The sequence below is a fragment of the Rhincodon typus genome, chromosome 39 (genome assembly GCF_021869965.1).
Source record: "Rhincodon typus isolate 14 chromosome 39, sRhiTyp1.1, whole genome shotgun sequence".
NCBI lineage: Eukaryota > Metazoa > Chordata > Chondrichthyes > Orectolobiformes > Rhincodontidae > Rhincodon > Rhincodon typus.
The window spans coordinates 2,155,711-2,176,801 of NC_063370.1; the positions used below are offsets into that span (position 1 = coordinate 2,155,711).

Genomic DNA, 21,091 nt, shown 5'->3' on the forward strand with positions numbered 1-21,091 from the left:
ATGATAACCAGGAGTGAGAATTGATTTTCCAATCCTCTAAAATCCAGCATACACAAAGGTATCCTTTGTGTAAACAGAACGGGACGACTGAAAACTTTTTTTGGGGGTTGTCTGGCCTGTTGAGTGGAAAGGGTTATCTGGCCATCAGTGTGAAAAGGCATCAGATGAACCTTCCCACATCTTTCCCATTCCTGCTACCAGTCACATTTTAGATGTTCCCCAAAATCACATGAATGGGATGCAACGTTAAAATTCAGCCCATGGTTTTAAAAATCGAAATACCCTAGAACATCTTGAAATAGGGGTGGGCGGGGGGAATAAAATTCAATTTTATAAAAATCCAGATATCTGAAGCAACTCAGAATTCACATTTCAAGTCTTAAACCAGATGGACAGAAGGTAAGTGAAGGACAAACAACAAACAGCAAGTTTTTTTTTAAACACCTTATTCTCTGCCATGGTCATGATGAGAGAAATTCACACCCTCTGAAAGGTTAAAAATTGCAAGAAAATTCTACAAGATGTTCCTTGGCATAAACTTACTAACTTTCAGTTTATCATTTGGGAACACAGAACTTGAATATTGAAAAATTGGTCAAAGCTTTTCATTTTATACTCATCACGACAATTCATAAGAATATCAAATTTTCCCTGTACATTGGTATTTCTTACAAACTGTACTGATAAAGTGCAAGATAAAAGGTTTTCACAAAATGTGACTTTTTCAGAAATAATTTGTTAAGTCATGATGTACTTACAGCTTGAGCTCCTCACATGACTACTTATTCGCAAAAGAATAACTGATAGTTAAAAATAAATCAAAACTTTCTGACCTACAGCAATACAGGATAGGGTTTTCATATTTGTATCAAATAAGCTAACTACACCCAGCAGTGATTCAACAAATTAAGGCGCTATGCAGAAATATATGATCACATTTACTTATTCCAGAACTCTAGCTTCCTCAAGAAATTTTAAGAAAATACAAAACAATAATTTTCCAAAAGATAAAAGCCTCATAAACAAACTTACCTCTCGCCTGAGTGATTTTATTCATTTCAATGTCATCCCATGGTTTCCATACTAGATCTGCTGGGTGAACGCTATCATCAAGTAATGACTTGTCCTGCAGTAACGGAATCTCTGCCTGGAACCGTGTTCCAATGTTAATATGCCTAAAGAAAGTTACACATCAATAAATGACAATTATGCTGGATTTTAGAGGACAGGAAAATTGCTAATGTGACACCCCTGTTTAAAAAGGGAGTAAGGCAAAAGATTGAAAGTTACAGGTCGTGGGTAAGATTTTAGAGTCTATTGTGAAGGATGAGATTTCTGGATACTTGGAAGTGCACAGTAAAATAGGGCAAAGTCAGCATGGCTTCATCAAGGGGAGGTCATGCCTGACAAATATGTTAGAATTCTTTGAGGAGGTAACGAGCAGGTTAGATCAAGGAGAGTCAATGGATGTTACCTCCCTGGACTTCAAGACGACCTTTGGACAAGGTGCCGTACAGGAGACTGCTGAGTAAGATAAGGGCCCATGGTGTTACAGGCAAGGTGCTAGCATGGATAGAAGACTGGCTGTCTGGCAGAAAGCAGAGAATGGGGTTAAAAGGGTCTTTCTCAGGATGGCAGCCGGTGACAAGTGGTGTTCCACAAGGGTCAGAGTTGGGACCACAACTTTTCATTTTATACATTAATGATCTAGATGATGGAACCGAGGGCATTCTGGCTACTTTTGCAGAAGATACAAAGATCAATAGAGGGACAGGTAGAATTGAGGATGCGGGGAGACTGCAGAAGGATTTGGACAGGTTAGGAGAGTGGGCAAAGAAGTAGCAGATGGAGTACAACGTGGCAAAGTGTGAGGTCATGCACTTTGGTAAGAAGAATTAAAGCATGGACTATTTTCTAAATGGGGAGAAAATTCGGAAGTCTGAAGTGCAAAGAGACTTGGGTGTTCTAGTCCAGGATTCTCTCCAGGTAAACTTGCAGGTTGAATCAGTAGTCAGGAAGGCAAATGCAACTTTGGAATTTATTTTTGAGAGGACTTCAATACAATAGCAGGGGTGTACTTCTGAGGCTCAAAAAGGCTCTGGTCAGGCACATTTGGAGTACTGTGTGCAGTTTTGGGCCCCGTATCTCAGGAAAGATGTACTGGCCCTGGAGCAGGTTCAGAGGAGGTTCACGAGAATGTTCCCAGGAATGAAAAGCTTAACAATATGAGGGACATTTGAGGACTCTGGGTCTATACTCGATGGAGTTTAGAAGGATGAGGGGGATCTAACTGAAACTTACAGAATACTGAATGGCAGAATGAATGTTGGGAAGATGTTTCCATTGGTAAGAGAGACTAGGACCCGAGGGCACAGCCTTAGAGTAAATGGAAGACCTTTTAGAACGGAGATAAGGAGAAAGTTCTTCAGCCAGAGAGAGTGGTGAATCTATGGAATCACTACCACAGAAGGCTGCGGAGGCCAGGTCATTGAGTATATTTAAGATGGAGGTAGACAGGTTCTTGATTGACAAGGGGATCAAGGGTTCGGGGACAAAGTGGGAGAATGGGGTTGAGAAACTTATCAGCCGTGATTGAATGGCGGAGCAGACTCAATGGGCTGAATGGCCTAATTTCTGCTCTTATGTCTTATGATCTTATGATCACAAGGGAATGAAATGGCCAATTTATGAGAATGGGAAACTCTCAATCCTTCATGCACAAAGATCCTAAACTCAACTGGTTTGCCTTTGAGAAGCAAGCAAATGAATCTCAGAACATGTTACTAAGGTTAGTATTTTGTTTTCCTCTCCCACTAATTAAAGGGCACGACAATGGCTGTGGTAGTAAGGTGGCTGTGTCAGTAGATTTATTGTCCAGAGGCCTGAATTAATGATCTGCTAAAATAAATTTAAATCCACATGGCTGTTGAGGAATTTAACTTCTGTTATGAAATTAATCTGCAATAAAGGCTGATGTGAAACTATTGATCTTTCATAAAAATCCATCACCAAAGTCTACTGAAAGGAAGTCTGCCATCGGGACCTGACTGGCTTAGGTCCAACTCTACACTTACAGATTTGCATTTGACTCTGATATAGACTTGCTAGCCATTTAGATGCACTGGCATAGGAGGCATGTAACCGTTGAGCATGTTCTGCCATTCAGTAAGATCATGCTTAGTCTGCCACCTAATTTTCCATATTCATTTTGTCCTATATCCTTACGGATCTAGCATCAGTTGTCATTGTGGAAACAGTGCAAAACTTTTACCACTGTAAAGACTACTTTTTATTGGACTTACAAATGGGAAAAGATACTGTTTTAAACCAAGGGATGTAGAAGACTATGTTGCCATTTTAAAGGGAATTTACTGGAACTCATTGTAATTTGTGCATATAATCTTGCTTCACTGGGGGCAATTTTTATCCAGTGACCGACTTCTTACTGGCTTTTCAGCCAGGACCAATTGTGGCTATTCAGAAGTGTTCACCACAGTAACAATTTCTCGATTGGTTAAATAATTGCATTATATATTAATGATTTAGAAGACGGTACTATCTCCAAGTTTGCAGGCAACACAAAGCTGGGTGGGAGGGTGAGCTGTGAGGAGGATGCAAAGATGACTCAATCTGATTTGGACAAGTTGAGTGAGTGGACAGATGACGTATAATGTGGATAAATGTGAGGTTATTTACTTTGGCAACAAAAAAAACACATAAAAGCAGGTTATCATAATGGTGATAGATTAGAAAAGAGACAGGTGCAACAAAAACTGGATGCCCGTGTCCACCAGGTGCTGAAAGTAAGCATGCAAGCAGTGAAGGTGGCAAATGGAATGTTGGCCTTTATAGCAAGAGGATTTAAGTACAGGAGCAGAGTTGTCTTACTGCAATTGTACAGGACCTTGTTGAGACCCCCAGGAGTACTGTGTGTAGTTTTGGTCTCCTTATCTGAGGAAGGATGTTCTAGCTTTGGATTGAGTGCAATGAAGGTTTGCCAGACTGATCCCTGGCATCGTAGGACTGACGAATGGAAAGAGACTGGTTCGGTTAGGATTGTAATCACTGGAATTTAGAAGAATGAGGGGTAATCTCAGAAGCCTATAAAATTATAACCTATATACTAGATAGGGTAAATGTAGGCAGGATGTTCCCAATGACTGAGGAGTAGACCAGGGGTCACAGTCTAAGGATATGGGGTAAACCATTAAGGACCGAGATGAGAAGAAAATTTCTTCACCCAGAAGGTGGGGGTGATGCTGTGGAATTCTCTGCCATAGAAAGCAGTGAGGCCAAAACAGTGATTGTTTTCATGAAGGAGTTAAATATAGTTCTCAGGGCTAAAGGGATCAAAGGGTATGGTGAGAAAGCAGGACCAAGGAACTGAGTTGAATGATCATACTTAACGGGAGCAGACTCAAAAAGACTGAAGGGTCTACTCCTGCTCCTATTTACTGTGTTTCCTGGGTGAGTGGCTACAGCTGTGTGTTTGGACAACACAGCAGAAATATCCAGCCTAGTGAAGGAGAAAACGTCACGCTTTCTCCCGCTTCTATAAGTGGAAAAGTAAATCAAACATGTAAAGTAGCTAGCTACACTTCCTGTAAATTCTCTTCCTGAAAGGAAAAGGGAAAACCAGCTCAGAGACAGTGAAAAGGCAAATTCTCAAATGGTTGAGAATTAGAATGTCTACAGCCTCACGTACTACTTAAAGAGTCGAAAGGATCCAGAAGGAAACTGACAAAACACATCTCATCAACGTCCGTAATCTGGACTGGTGCCAGATTGATGCTTCATCGATTTGTTTCTGTTCCTTCTTCACTTGTAATATTTGCGTCTTGTCTTGTGTCTGTGTCTGTCTGTTTCTGAGAGTATGGGAATTTTTAAGAAAGGGCTAAAGAAATTGAGTTACAGAGTTAAATGGTAGTCACCTTTTTCAAGCATTGATGAAAATAAACTGCTTCCAATAAATATCTGTTTTCTTACTAAGTACAAAAACCTGATGAGTGTTTTCTTTTAACCTGGGTTTTCTGAGTCAGATAAATTGGAGACTTTGGGTAGTTTGATTACATCTTTTCACGATTGTGATGACTTTGGGAATAGGGGGCTTGATTTCCAATGCACTATCCCTGTGAGTCGTGACACGAACTGTCCATGTTTCTTAATTTCGCTGCTGGAGAGCCAGCCCTAATTTTAAAACTATGTCCTCTTAATCCTAGCCTGATGATTCGGCATCACCTCCTGAAGGACAATTTGGGAGGAACAGTAAATTCTGATGTCAATGATGCCAATATCTGATAAATGAGTAACAAAATGACTACTTATCTGTGCAAATTAGGGTAGCGTATGTTAGTGATGAACTGAGCACAGGTAGTAGGAAATCACTCCTGAGCTTGATCATCCAGTGAATGCAAACACCCTTACCCATTGTGTACAAACACATTTTCTAACCAAGGTCAATATACTGTATAATCAATTGATGGAAGGTGGAACACTTTTTGATAGGAGCCAATATTTTACAACATCTCTGCTAGTGTTTAACACTAAGCAAAAAAAAACAAAGTCTTCACTCCAAAGACACAAATCAAAATAAGGTTGCCAGTTCATCTTCTGGATAGCCAATGCTGATAAAGTAGTCTGAAATTGAATAACTAACTTACGGTTCTATAGTGACTATAGAGTCATCTTTAACCACAGAGATACCACAAATTCCATCTACGCCATCTGTAAAGCACAGAATTATTTCTAAAAAATCATAGAAAGTTTAAATGTATACACAGACATACACACACATACTCATCACTATTATCCAAAAATGTCAAAAGTCTGGGCCCAGTCTTTTGCTACCTAGATGGGGGTAGCTTGGAGTTGGGAAATTTCCTGGCTTGCAGTGCCAGCCTTAGGTAGTAAAAAGCTCAATTGTTGCAATTTTTGTTTTGACATGGGAGAATCAAGTCTACAAGAAGTAAAAGCAAAAGTATGCCATTCAGCACATTGAGTCAGCTGTCATTGCACTCAATGACACAGCCTCGCAAAGCTTTCTGCGGAAAAGAATTCCACAGATTCACTATCCTTAGAAAAGAAACTCCTCCTCATCTGTCTAAAACAGGCGACCTCATACTCTAAGATTACGCCCACTGGTCCTAGACTCTCCCACAAGGGGAAACTGCACCGCTATCCTATCAAGCCCCCTAAGAATCTTTCATATTTCAATAAGGTCTCCTCTCATTTTTCTAAAGTCCAATGAGCACAAGCCCCTCAGAAGAAAATCTTTTCAAATCCAGAATCAGCATAGTGAACCTTCTCTTGACTGCCTGTTATGCCAGTATATCTATCTTTAGATAAGGGGACCAAAACTGTTCACAGTATTCCAGCTGTGGTCTAACTAGTGACTTGCACAGTTTTAGTAAGACCTCCCTATTTATATATTCCATTCCCTGTGAATTAAAGGCCAACAGTCTATCTGCCTTTCCCATTACCGCCGAATATGGATGCTAGCATTTTATGATTCACGTACAAGGACACCTAAATTTGTTTTTCTGCAGTCTTTCCCTATTTAAGCAATATATAACTACGCCAAAGAAAATAACCATACACTTCTCGTATTATATTTGCCCTTTCATTCAATCTGCCTATACCCTCTGTAGACTATGTCATCCTCACTACTTGCCTTCCCACCTATTCTCATTTCATCTGTAAAATTAGGCAGGTAAATTCACTGCCCTCATCCAAGTCATTAACATATATTGTAAATAACTGTAGCCCCAGCACTGATCCTTGCGATACTGTGCCAGTTACAGTGTGTTGCAAAGTAAAGTTCCCTCCATCTTGCCCCAAAAGTGACTCAGCCCTAACATTATTAAACGTCCACCTCCTCACCCAGAACCATCACTACCAGTGCAACATTAGTTCATTTCTTACACAGGACATCATGTAGCTTCTTGGATGGACAGCCAGCTTAGTGTTGACCTCTGTCAGTCCTACATCTGACTAGGCTTAGTAGGAATTGAAGTGAGCGTGCAAAGATTAATTCCATTTAGCGCACTTAATTAGCATCAATATAAAACCAGAGATACGACATGGCACAAAGCTGCTTGTAATCTGTTGATAATTAACAGAAAATTGTACTCATAAATTATGGATAATGATAATGTCCCACTGGGGGCAGTAGGGGGTGTTGCCATGTTGGGCTAAAATAACTGAGTGATAAAACAGAGGGCATTATACGCAGTCCTTAACCTGTCCTACACCTAACATGAAATGTTAAAAGTGGACCATGGATACCTGATGTGTTCCATTCCCAGTACACTCTCTCTCACATAATATTTCTAAAATGAATTTAAAAGGTGTAACTTTTTTTTACAATAATACTTTGGACTGTTTTTATTTTCTTCAATAGGTTAATAGAATATCTGAAACCACATTATGTAAAAGTAATTTGTGCCTTATTTTAAAATGGTTAACACTTAAGACATTCCTCATTAATTACAACAAATTAACTCAAAATTATATAAATTAATTTTACACAGAAGACTTAATAACACATGATCAACAAAACCTCTGTAAGGACATAATTGAAAAAAAAGTTTACCTACAACACTGCCCAGAATTCCTTTAGGAGCATATGTATTGTGTGGTACCTTGCTCCCAATCAAAGAACAGATCCTGTTGAAGTAAAGTCCTGAGCCATGGCGGATGGGACTCAACATCGGGGGAGGTGTGTATGGTGGAGGTTGAAAGTTTTTCTCTAGAAGGTGATCTGCTAAGCAAACAGGGGAACGCATATGGCTCTGGTACAGCACCATCCCTGGCAGCACCCCAGTCTGATTTGATGCTGGTGATGGGATAAAGAGAGGCTCTGGACGAGATCGCTTCCTTCGTTGCTTTTTGGAGTGGCCCCTACAATTTACATTTGCCTGTTTGCCTGTTTCAGTGACCTGCAACATAGAATTCTTGAAAAAGTAACAGGCATTTGAAATTCTGAATCTCTGAAGTATTCATGTTAGTGCAACTGTCAGGAATGCTGACTGATGTCACTATAAAAACCTTACTGCATCACAACATAATTTCCTGTCTCATAAGAGAAGAGAAATTAAGGGTTTTACAGTGATAAAACACCTGTTTCATAGGATTGTACCTATTACAATGTCTAAGTCACTGCGAAAAACTACAAATGCTGGCAAACTGAAACCAAAGCATAACCTCCCTTAACGGTTCCCATGAAAGGGTTACATTTCAGAAGGGACCTATAAACCAATGACTTGCTACTCACGTCCAGCTTCTTCTATATTCTCTTGAATTAAGTGCTGCTTGGGTAGACACTCAAATCAATTAGTATGACTACAGCATCTACAATCAGACATTACAAGACCATTCTCACCTGGGCAGAGGTGTCATTTGAGGACACCATTAAATCAGTCAATCTTGTTGTGACCGATTTCCTTGGTGTAACTGGTGAATTTTCAGATTTAACAGGTTTGCCATCTTTCTTAGAACCAGCAGATTTTACAGGCACTGACACTGGAATCACTAAAGGCATGGCCACATTTTCCTCAAGTGGCTTCTTTAGCAGAAGAGCACTGAGTTTATCCTCCAGATATTGAAAGAACAATCCACCATGTTCCATTTTCTCAATTCCATTATCAGTCACCTAAAATTAAAATTACAAAACAGTATTTGTCAAATTTCTTAGAAATAACCCATTAAAATGTTCCAAGTTGTGTGTGTGTGTTTCTGTGTGCATACACACGCGTTTGTTTGTACAATTTTCTAAAAGATTGATTCACAAGAGTTAGGTGCCCACAGACTTTCCGTCCCTAACTGTCCTCTAGAGGTGTTCGTCAGCTACTTTCTTGAACCGCTGCTGTGTTCAAGTGACTTTTTAAAACAGTGATCTGATAATACTCAGGAGGCTTGCTAGCCCATTTCAGAGGCCAGGCAAAAGTCAATCACATAGCAGAGTGTCTGGTGAAATAGAGGCCAGCTCAGTAAGAACAGCAGATTTCCATTCCCAAAGGACAGAGCAAACCAGATTTTTTATCTAATGATAATACAGTAAATACAGGGGTGCCATTACTAATTAAGGAGACATGGGATTCTGATTCTGGCTTTTCTATTAAAATTTCCCAGATCTTTGGTTGGATTTCAACTGGTGTTTCAAAAATTCAAGCTTAGTCCAGGCCCCTAAAGTACCCGTTCAGTAACATATGCATTATGCTACTATATTTCCAATATATCTAATACACATAATATTTCAAATTAGTGTACTAATCAAACAGGCCAAAAATTCCTCAGCAGTTTCCCACCTCAATTTGTGGAATCAAATGATAATTGCAAAGATCGTCAAAAGATCAAAAGCATTGTAAAGGGTTAAACCTCAAACCAGAGAATCCATAAAGCTCAGATCACTGCATGAGGGAACACCACCACCTTCAAGTTCCTTGCCAGGCCACTCAGCATCCCAACTTGGAAATAAATCACTGCTCCTTCTCTGTTTGCTGGGTCAAAATGGCATTGTCAGTCAACCCACAGAACATGGACTGCAACGTTCAAGAAGGCAGCTCACCACCACCTTCTCAAGGCCAAGTAGGGACAGGCAGTAAATGCTGGCCAGCCAGCAATGCCTACATCCAAGAAATAAACAGAAAGAAGTTCAGCTGCACAAGCTTCCCAGAGGGGAAATGTGGTCCCCAGTAACAAAAGTCAAAGTGTTTTTATTTGCACAGGGTGGGGGTGAGATCCACTAACCAGTTGGGTTTTTAAAATGACAATCTGGTAAACATTCATGGGCATGTTTTCCTGTTACCAAGTTTTCCCTTGGTGAAACTCTCAATCATCTCTATCCAGTATCTATTATGCTATCATATCAATGTATTGTGCTTCTTATGACTAACTGACAACAGCCATTGCTCATTCAACAGTAATTCTGTGACACAATCACAACTGCACTCTCTCTCTTCGAAAATCAAGAGGTCTTCAGAAGTTTCCGGCAGCTAGAGGTCCACATATTTATACCTACAGCAACACTTATGCACAGAGGGTAATTTGCTTCATCGTGACTTTGCAAAGAAGGTGTATAATTTTCCTAACCTTTTGTGTCTTAATGCCGTCTTCCAATGAAAGCTGTTTTCCCATTCCTTCTCGTGGACAAGTGTGGCAGTTTAATCCTTTTAGAAAATGGAAAACACCTTGACATCTCTCACACCTGAAGTTTTCTTCATTTTCATCCAAATTATGGGAAGTGCTGCTACTCATCAAGTCCCTGCTGTCAAATGAAGATTAAAGTCAAATCAAGTTTAAACAAACTCTTTAACACCGGAAGCCCCAAATACAAAGTTTGAAATGCACAAGTCAATCAGCAGTTATGCTTAGTTGCCCTACTTTCCATATTTTAAATCTAGATTTTCTCAGTCTGTTTGTCAACTTTGTTGCTTTCTGTACAAATTCTGAGGGTTAGAACAAATGGAATAGTGCTGGGATCTTTCCGAACCAGTGCCTTTAAATGTTGTTGCTACATTCAAGGCACATGTTAAAAAATCCTGAGTTTGCAGCATGTAATGCATCCCTCACATGTTGAATATTTTACATTCTTCGCTGCATTCCTTTATGTTCCATTCTCACCATATAACATTTCTGACTATAGGACAAGAAGGATGATTTGCTTCCAAGTCCCTGACTATATGTCTGACAGACAATCCCTTGGAGAATCAACTGCACTTCACTCATAAACATCAGACTGATCACAGTAAAATGAACAATTCATTATCTAGGGACATGGGTGGAAACTTGCATCCACGACTAAATAGTACTAAACTCTCCCTCGCCCAAAATTAATGGAACCAAGATCGAAAGAAGATGTTCAGCCTCTCTACATGTCTTTTGCAAAAGGAAAATTTCATACCACAGAACTGATGATGATCCATCTCCCTCTAGTGGCATGCTGGAAAGACTGTAAATATCTTCATCCTGAAAAGTCAAAGGTCATTACAAACAAGACAACAAGGGGGTTATAAAAGCTCTATAGGCTGGAATGTTTCAGATCTAGGTTATGCAGGAAGTATGATAAAAAGAAGTTTACGTTGCTGAACCTCAAATGCTGCCCTGATATTTTATGTTATATGAATAAATATTTAAGATTTCAAGGTACTGTTTATGATCCCATAAAAGATGAGAGATTAGCACATTTCTGCCCATCTAGAGCCACCTGTACTATACCCTGCACAGAATATCTTGAGAATTCTTTATTTTTTCACTTTCTGTATGGTTGACTTCAAAGCACAGTGTCCCTGCATGGTTTCCCTTCAGACAGCTGACAATCTTTTGGAGTTGGAGCTGTGGACGGCTGAAAACATGGCAAAATTTAAAGGAAGCCCCTGTGAGCATGTTAATATTTTAATGGGCTCCCTAAAGGCTTCAAAATTGTCACAAAACATATTCTGCACTTAAGATTTAAACAAAAAGGAATGCATTTTATAATGTAATTTTAAGCATGAACACATTATGGGTTTGCTCTGACAGCGTCTGTCTGTTGTCAGTTTTCACACAGGAGAATATTCAACTTGCCTGAAAGGGACAATGAGTCAAAGGCCAATCATTGCATGCCCTTTTAGGATGGTCTGAGTATTAGTTTCTACACATCCCAGTCAAAGACTCCAACCCACAAAGTTATTACAAATTTTCTTTAGAAACACAATCTGGTTAGAACCCAAGACCTGCAATTTAATTTGTGGTCCAGATTCAGAGCAGATTTGGCTCTGTTTGCTCAGCTTCACTTGCCCTTGCATTTTACAAGTCTTAACTTGAATCTTCTCATGGACATGAACTGGAGTTGCTTTTGTCTGGCCATTTGTATGTGCCCTAGCTCTTCTGCAATTGCAATGTGTTGTTCCATTGGCAGGAATTTGCTGCTGTGTGCTTTTGAAAGCTGGAATAAAGCATATTCATAGTGGCACACATTCACCAGTAACAGTTGTAAAACTACCTAGCTGGGGAGATCAGCTTTTATTTTTGTGCAGGCATTTTTCAGTACCATTATTCCTTCCTTTGGTTCAGATCAATTTGCTTCTTTCTCTCTGTACTGGTGCCATTCTAGACACTTCACCCAAGAAAGGCTGCCCTATTGACCCCGCCACAGAAAAAAAAACGGAAAATGTCCTATTCCAAACTTTGTCACCACAGCAGTGCCTATATGGTTTTGCTCTCGCCCAGGATACACAACTCCCAGACCTGTGTACTCCCAAAAGCTGAAGAAAGTTGTATTGGAACCTGCAAACATGAGGCAGAAGAAGAAATAGTGGGAAGTGCCCTTGACTGCATCAGCATTGCAGAGGTACCTCATAACAGCACTGTGCCCGTAAGCAACCACTGCCAGCATTTTCCCATGGTTGGCAGTCAACATCGCCTCAAATGCTACAAAATCTCCCAGTGTCATGTTGAGTTCATGCACTGTTCCGTCGGGGGCAGGGGTGGGTACTAAACCAGATCTTAAGTCTACTTACTTCCTACTCATCTGGGGAAACATTGGAGTGCTGCAATTGTCCTGGATTAGGAAGAGAAAATATCAGCCTAAATTCATGTTCCTGTCCAGGAGAAAAGAAAGACAGGCTCAAATGTGATGATATCACAACTAAAATGCCTGTCAATATTCTCTGTTAAGAATTACTCAGAAACCTGAACACTTGTGACTGGGCAGCTACAACCAACTGTAGAACCGCACTGTAACAAGGGTCAGTGCTTTTAGAGACATGAAAAAAAAGACGTGGAGAAATGGAAAGCCTGAAGAGAAATTAAGGTAATTACCTGTACACTAGCATGAAAAGATGCTTTCTGAAGACAGTCTTCCACATTCCTCGTCAAAGAATTCTGAACAGAAAAGGAGTTCATAGCCACCTGACTAGGAGGAGCAGTGCAATTGGGATCTAACTTCTGTCGTTCCTTTCGAGAAACTGACACACCTTTACTGGATTTACCTGCAATATTGTAATGCTTTACACACACATCTTTATTAGAGATTCTGCCTCTTTTGTTGCTACAGGGTGGAAGTGACCAACCTTCCAACTGCTCTGACTGTAACTGAAGCTGATTCTGAACAACTTCTTCTTCACACACTGACTGAAGAGAATGTTGTCCTTTGAATGGACTCTTCTTGGATTTCTTGTGACATTCTGAGATTCCCCTTAATGCAGGCTGTAAATCAGTCCCTGTCTGCTGCTCTGTACATTCTGTTTCTTGTGGATAGCAAGAGAGAATGTTCTTGGAGAGTTGGCACTGTTTCGTTGCTTGAAACTGTAAAAATGGAGAAGTGGCTTCCTGTCTCAAGGAATGCTGGAAGTCTTGTACTAGTTCTGAGGGATGATGAGATTGAGTTCCATTATTCTGGATCTGGGATGGAATTTTCTGGGCAATTACATGTTGGGACTGGGTAACTAGCACCTGTGACTGGCTTACCGAGTTTTGAGATTGAGACAGATTGTATTGAGTATCAGAGATCAGCTGGAGCATATGGTTTTGAAATTGATCTTGGTTTTGCATTGGAGAGGCCTCCTGATCTCCCATGTAGACCTGTGTAAACAGTGAAGTTGCTATCTGCTGTTGATGTTGCTGGTGCAGAGAATACTGTTCCTGCAGTATTTGACGTTTCTGTTCAGGAAAGGCTTGCCACTGATTCAAATTTGTTTTGTAACTCAAAAGTTGTCTGAAGACATTTCCACAAGCATCAAATTCAGATAGTGCTGGGTTTTCACTCTGATTCTTTGCAACAGAGGAATTTGACTGAATATCCAAATTCTGTCGTGTAAAGGCTTGAGCAAATGAGTCCAGCTTATGCAAAGCACCACTTGAAAAGGTGGCAGAAACTTCTTCAGGAGGCTGGGAATTGGGGACAATATAAGAATAGCTTCCTTTGCTGCCGCTGTACGTTGCCAAGTTGTTGGTCCACACAAGATCTTGACTTGATTGTTGTCTGCTGGATCCAGTTTCATTTCTTGATAATGTATGATTTGTGCTCACATCTTGTGGCCAACTTGCTGGTCTTGATGACTCCAAAGTATACTGTGCAGGTTGCGAAGGTCTACCAGGAATCACTGAATCTAAAACATAAGAGTCTAGACTTTCTACACAAGAGACACTGGGATCTGCTACAGAAAAATGAGAAGGATTTACTCTGTTGTATGGGTCAGTTATGTTACAGTTTAAACCAGAAGAATGCTCTCTTTGCATTATGCCAAATTTGGCCTGTCTAACAGCGCCTGACCTTTCTGACAAACAAATATTTGGGCTAGTAAGCACACTTGCTGTGGCATGGCTTTGTGTGGGATAGTGCAATGTAATTTTGCTTCCACTAGCACCAGTTTCACATGGTACTTTTTGGCTTACACTGCTCATTAGGGGCCTCAGCATTTCTCGGTTAGGCAGACAGGATCTTTGAGAAAGAGACTCAACCTGTGTTGTCGGCCTCTGTGCCATTCCCACTTCACATTGAAGGGTCTGAGTTTGTCCGCTCTGGGAGTACAGCATGCCCTCTGTTGAGTCCACTTCTTTGCTGCTGTTGTCAGCAAAGGGTTCCCTCTGACAATACAAGCCATGCTGGACTTCATAGTGACGTCGCAAGGACCGGGAGTCACAATAGCTCTTGTCGCATCCATGTTCCATACAAACATAAGGTTTATTTTTTTGGTGAGTTAACAAATGCCCAGATCTAAGGAGAGAATGCAGAATAAAATGCTTCATTAAGTTCATCTAATAAAATTTTGCTCCTAACATTTATTAAATAATAGGATATTGCTCTGCAATGTCATCATCAATCGTCATGGAACTGACCTGTATTAATTATAAATAATAATTTGACAGATGATTGGAAAACAATCACATGTACCTACTTAACTCTTCCTTCTCTTTGTATTCTTTGATGAAATTAGCATAAACCTGCATCTAGTTTCTCACCGACGTTGCCTCATTCATTCACCAAGCTCAGCTATGAGAAAACCTTGCAGCATCTTTGACCCCATTCTTGAAAAATTCTTATAACTTGTGGATTTCAATTATGGGCCTCACCAACAAGTGTAAGCGATCATATATTTTTCTTTTTTGAATCTCAAGCCGAAGTGGAAGTCAGACACTGCTGTATTGCTAAAATACCAGGAGAGTTTTAAAATTTATCTGTGCAAGACAATGTTGCTCTTGGATGCAGTGAGATTATTATTTGAGACTGAGTGGTACCAAGTGTCTGTGTTTACTCTGTCTACACATTTTTATTCCCACTAACAACATCTGTTACACTGTATTTCTTTTGTCTGCCTTAGTTGTGATTGTGGGTGTCTTATTTGCAGTTTTTCAAAGGGTACAGTTTAAATTATATAGTCACAGATTAGGAATCTTTTCTCCATCATTTGTTAAAGAGAAGTGTGTTACAGTAAACAGTTATTTCATGTTTCTGACAAAACCCATGTCAACTGTCTTCATCCTGAATAGCAGTCAGTTAGACATGTTGATCATCTTGATGGTTTAATTGGGATTATATACATTTGGCTTGTGGAACAATCTGGAACCATTATCAGTGCTCTCTTCCCAGTTAAGTTGTGACATAAGCATCTCTAACCGAAAGTATCAAACAAATCTCAGGCAAAATTCTTTCTAGCCACTAGGACAAGGACTGTAATCCTTTCAATGTGACCTAAAATTATGCACAGATTCCAGAGGTTAAACGCATTGCTAACCTCATGTGCAGCTAACAACTGCAGGAGCAGTCAGTGGAATCAGTATGTATAGAAAGAAATCAATTTGTCTGGTCTCCACCGAGAATTTAAAGTCTTCGCTTATGATTGAGTAACTTAAAACTAATAATTTAAAACTAATAAACTTTAAGAAATATTCAATCAGTAAATGCTTGCCACTTAATATCAACAATTTAATTATCATCTCTCATAATGTTAATTAATACTAAATAATTTTAAAGAATCAAATCCTGTCTAACATTTTCTTCCAGGCAATTTGATATTTCAACACACATCAATAGATTTAACTTTGACTCATAGAAGAATGCAACACAGATGGATGCCACCTGGCCCATCATGCTTGTATCAGCTCTCTAAAAGAGCTTCTCAATTAGTCGCACATGCCCTGCTCTTTCCTCATGTATTTATTCAATTCCTTCTTGCAAATTACTATTGAAAACCTGCCACTCAAATATTAAGGAAACACTTCAGGTATGGGTAACGTCATTTTTAAATTTGGCACCTAGCCTGTAAGCTGGTAGTTTTTGGTACAACACCTTTCAGTCACTTTTGTTCTGTTTTTCAGGCCAATAACCCTCTTTCAACCAAGACCCGTAAATGCAAATTAGCTGACTGTTTATCTCATGCAGTAGTTTGTGGGATGCTGCTGGACAGGCACTGTCACCTTTACAGGACTGTAGCCTGTTAATTACATGAATACTGGGAATGCCTAATTTAATCCCAAATATCGAACTTGCATCTGACTTGCAATGAATAAAACAAGATCTGGCATTCCGTTTCATTCCAGGTGGACAAAGCAAATCTACTGTGTGTGAAAAATAACTAATAGAAATTCCTGAGTTACATAATGTTCACACACAAGTGGTCCTGTCTCTTAAAGGCCTTATTGCAGATCCTGCAGACATGCCGACGTTCGTGACTATGCGTCAGGTAGTGTTTGCTCAGGGCACTGGCACTGCTGAATGATTTTCCACATTGGCTACATTCCTAGAAAATAGAATATACAAATGAATTATCTATTTTTGCCTCAAATGGGTTTCAACATAAAGATAAAACAACTCTAACAGTTAATATTTACATTCCGACTGGTCTCCCTAATATATCCTACTCTTACAGAACAAACCAGAACTTACTATTTTTGACAAAACTGGTTTGTGTTCTCGGGCTTTTTTTTAAAAAAAGCTAAGTCAAGTATACTGTAGATTAAAGACTTCTTGGCACAAATTTTTTTTAGGGCTCTAAAACCAGACTAACCAGAAGAACAACAGTTGCAGCGCTAACCTGAAATGCTTGCTGCGGAGAATGCCTTGCGGAGAGACGCCTTCTCTTCTGCAGCCCTCCGTATTTCACTTCACTTTTACCTCCACTTTTCTCAGGGCTATTTTTTTGAGGGAGAGGACTAATACCTGTAACAAAAAAGTCAATAGGAAAAACCAGCAATATTTCAGCCTTACAAACCTCTGAGATCTCTCTGCCCTTCCAATTCTAGCCATTGGAGTATCTCTGATTTTAAACACCATGACTGGAAGGCATATCTTCAGCTGCCAATACCCTATGTTCTGTAATATCCTCCTTAAACCCCTCTGCTTTACTCTCCTAAGACTTTCCTTAAGCTCTACCTCTTTGACCAAGACTTTGGTCATTTGTCCTAAATAATGGCATGCAGTGGCATCAAATTCAGCTTTTCGTTATGCTCTCACAAAGTGCTTTTGGGTATGTTACTACACAGATGCTATGAAATTATAAATTGTTGTGTAGACATCAGTTGGGGGGGGGGGGGGGGGAGGGGAGAGCAGAATGGGGCTCAGCTATAATGCTGACCAGAAAAAAAGCTGCTGACAACCACTAGTTAGGATTTGTACAGATGTGGTATCACAAGGTAACTTCCACTACTGGAACTGAATCTTAGACATTCGAAAAGAGACACGGAGGCAAATAAAAAGAGTATATACAGGAAAAACATTGGCATTCTAAATATAAAAACAAAATCCATTTGCATAGCATTTGATTATTCTGTAACAAAACTGATTTCCATGAAGCATTTAGCAGTCTTGGTATAAGTGTATCACAAGATCCTTGTTAGCTGCTTTTATAACAAAAACACATAAATCAAAAAGGTAACCTTTGCAGCACTACCATTCAGATAATAGAACAAATGAATAAATATCAACATAGTGGGAGCCAGACAGAAAGCTGACCTACCCATGCTAAAGGTCTACTTGAATATTTGGGAGTAACAGACTCTCTTACCGACCATACTAATTTTTGATTTCTGGTCTACAATTCTGACAGCCACAATTGTGAGTGTCTTTCTGAGCAAGACTAAATAAGGACAGAAAAATAACACAGTACAGTAGATAGCACACAAAGTTGTTTCTTCTAGGTAGTAGATACTACAGTGTGTTTATAATGGACTAAGTCAGTTGGAATGCCTTACCAGAGGGGAAAAGATAAAACTGGTGAATGCGACATATTGATCCAACTCATCTGGTATACTTTAAAACGGAGGACCAATACGTACATTTCCAAGCATTCCTGAGCTTCATTTCAGAGTCAAAGAACAAACTAGCCTTCTTTGGGTATATATCCATGCTTAAAAAATAACTATTCAACATCTATAACATAAAACTTATATGCTTTCCTCAAAGATTATCTGATTTCCTGTCACAATCTCAGCAGAAACCCTGGAAATTAGCTTCCATGGCTGTTTCTACCATTTCTCAGTAGCTTCTGCCAAGTGTGACAGGGAGATGGCTCGGAAAATACGCAGAGATTAGAGATTCCTTTTTATTTCCTAGCAGTCTTGTCTGCTCTTCTGAAAGATAGGATTTATGGTGAAATACAGTTGCAGCCCTCTGTTATTGTGTGCGTGTAAGACTAAGCACGAAAGTAATCAGGCTATTCAAGTGAGGAGGGAATGACATGCACAATCTGATCCTCCTTGCATACACCATTCACAATTTTTTTTCTAACCAGTGGGATTTGTTAAATCAGAATTAAGAACACTGGAAGATTTTCTATTTCCTAGCCAGGGAGGCTTAGGCCAACTGTAGTGCCCACTGTTGCTCTGGCTATCTTAGCACTAACAACTGTGGATCTGAACAGCCTGACATGTTATTAGGCAGTTTCATCACCAAAGAGGCCATCAGGAAAGTTAATACAAATTTTAATAAAATCTTATCGGAACTGTAAAAGTTCGGTGTTAGTAAGTAATTTTCACTGGGCATTTATTTTGAACCAGCAGGAAATCAAGTTTATCCCAGCAGCAAATAGTTATAAGAGCACTGCTGTGCTTTAAAAAAAATGCATGCACATTCAAGTACCTAGCAACATGGGTGGAGAATCTGTGTCCGTGGAGTCACTGGGAATCTTTGGGGAGTCACATCCCTTATCTACAGTACACAGGGATAGATCTACATTGTCAGCAAATGGATCGCCAGGAATTTCTGCAGTCTCCAGGTTAGAATCAAGGTCTATACTTGTCATTCCTGCATAAATAATATCATCAGGGTCTGGGATGAATTCTTGTCTCTGGATATTACTTGCAATGGGCAACTCACTGTCTGATAGCAAAGGCAGATGCATTTCGGTTTGGAGAGAGCTTTCGTCGCTGAAACTGTAGCAATCCATAGCTCCTGATTTGGGAATATCCTTCTGTAGAATTAAACAGCAGTCAACTAATTTTCACAGCATGAACCTATGAAAAAGCATCCTCTTCTTTACTCTGTGTATTGCTGCAGCTTTAATAAAATAGAAACAAAAAAAGTTTAGAGACAAATTCAATTTACAGGAAGTTGGTAACCAGTAAAGGTGTAATTATACAGAATTAATTTTCTAGTTTTTTACTACAACCTTCTATTTAAGTTTCTCCAGACCATGCATTATTCTCCAACAGAAACTATTGCAAGAGGTCAGCAAGGAGTAGATTTTTTTTTAGTCGAAAGTGGTGGGAGAGGGAAGCAGATGATTCGCCCTCCATTTTCTTTTTCCCTGTCCAAGCAGAAAACTGCCATACCTTCATTTGGCAACTCCTTTAAACAGGTGAAATTAGCAAAAAAAAACTGGGTGAAGAATTGCACCTACAACTTCACACCCTGAAATACGGCGGAGAAAACCCTAAACTCAAGATAAACAACTACTAAAATATATGCTACTATTATATACATGAATTAAAATGGCAATTTCAGCCAGTCATTTATTGTTTATATTATTGATTAAAATGCACAATCGAACACATATTTTGACAAAAATAAAGTTTGTAACCCGTTATATTTTAATACTGTCCCAATAATGAATTTCTGCTGTTGGCTCTGCCTGTAAGATGCTCAATGAAGGTCAGGGAATGGCAGAAAGTGAGGGATTTTAGAAGAATCGATTGAATTTCACGTTTCGTACAGAGAAATGTTCATAGTTACATCACAAACAGACACTGAATCAGTTTGCGGGGGGGGTGGGGGGGGGGGTGGAATGCCTAGTCAAAAAGGTGAGTTTTAAGAGTTCTCAAGAATGGAAAGCATTATGCAAAAGTTCACGAAAGGACTTCAGAGAAGGAAGGAAGATGACTTCAAGGCTCTGTGAGCAGGAGGTGCAGGAAAAGGAGCAGAGAAAGGTGAAGTCAAGAGAGCCAGTCGAAATTCTTGGTTTCTCTTTCGCCTATTCTGGAAAACAGCAGTGCACCTGGGGAAAAAGAAATCAAGTAAAATCCCACAGCAGGGAAGTTTTGTCTCAGAGAAATAAATATTAGCACACGACAATAAACAGCATCAATAAAGAGAGCAATTATCTGGTCATTATCTCATTGCTTTGTGGGCATTTGGTATATGCAAATTGGCTGCCAGTTTCTCTAAACTACAAGTGACTAGTGGTCAAAAGTTCTCAATTATCTGTAAAATATATAGCACTATATAAATGCAACTTTTTCAACAATCTATTAAGCAGAGATGTTAGTTTAATTAAATATAACTAATTTTCAAAATAAATGTTTACAAAGAAATCATAGAAGAAATAGACAAGTTTTAAAACAATACACTATCTTTCCTCGTTTACTTGAGGTGTTCTTTTACATCATCTCCATAATTTTAAATGCTTTTACTGAGCTATTTTTGCATGCTAACTTACGCTAGAGGGTGCTCTTGCCTTCAATCCATAACAATACCTTGTTTTAATTAACAGTTATGCTCTTGGAAATCACTACTTAAATCAAAGCAAGGTTTCCCATTTGATAACACAGTGCGGAGCTGGAGGAACACAGCAGGCCAGGCAGCATCAGAGGAGCAGGAAAGAAGGGTCCTGACCCAAAATGTCAACTGCCCGGCTCCTCTGATGCTGCCTGGCCTGCTGTGTTCCTCCAGCTCCACACT

General features: G+C 39.6%; 1 protein-coding gene across 2 annotated transcripts in view; it reads right to left on the reverse strand.

Annotated features, from left to right (window-relative positions):
* Nucleotides 1-21,091, reverse strand: part of LOC125487274 (zinc finger protein 541-like) — a 53,552-nt gene that overhangs the window by 15,284 nt on the left and 17,177 nt on the right. Inside the window, exons 2-11 of one of the 2 annotated variants that reach the window (XM_048618124.1) lie at nucleotides 19,055-19,382; nucleotides 17,013-17,137; nucleotides 16,591-16,718; nucleotides 12,799-14,695; nucleotides 10,901-10,965; nucleotides 10,090-10,264; nucleotides 8,381-8,650; nucleotides 7,592-7,937; nucleotides 5,661-5,724; nucleotides 1,033-1,175 (exon numbers count right to left, since the gene is read on the reverse strand). In XM_048618124.1, coding sequence (XP_048474081.1) covers nucleotides 1,033-1,175; nucleotides 5,661-5,724; nucleotides 7,592-7,937; nucleotides 8,381-8,650; nucleotides 10,090-10,264; nucleotides 10,901-10,965; nucleotides 12,799-14,695; nucleotides 16,591-16,718; nucleotides 17,013-17,137; nucleotides 19,055-19,361 — 3,520 coding nt within the window. In that variant the 5' untranslated portion in view covers nucleotides 19,362-19,382. Of the gene's footprint in view, nucleotides 1-1,032; nucleotides 1,176-5,660; nucleotides 5,725-7,591; nucleotides 7,938-8,380; nucleotides 8,651-10,089; nucleotides 10,265-10,900; nucleotides 10,966-12,798; nucleotides 14,696-16,590; nucleotides 16,719-17,012; nucleotides 17,138-19,054; nucleotides 19,472-21,091 lie in introns of both variants that reach the window. The other variant, XM_048618125.1, reaches the window with a different exon arrangement.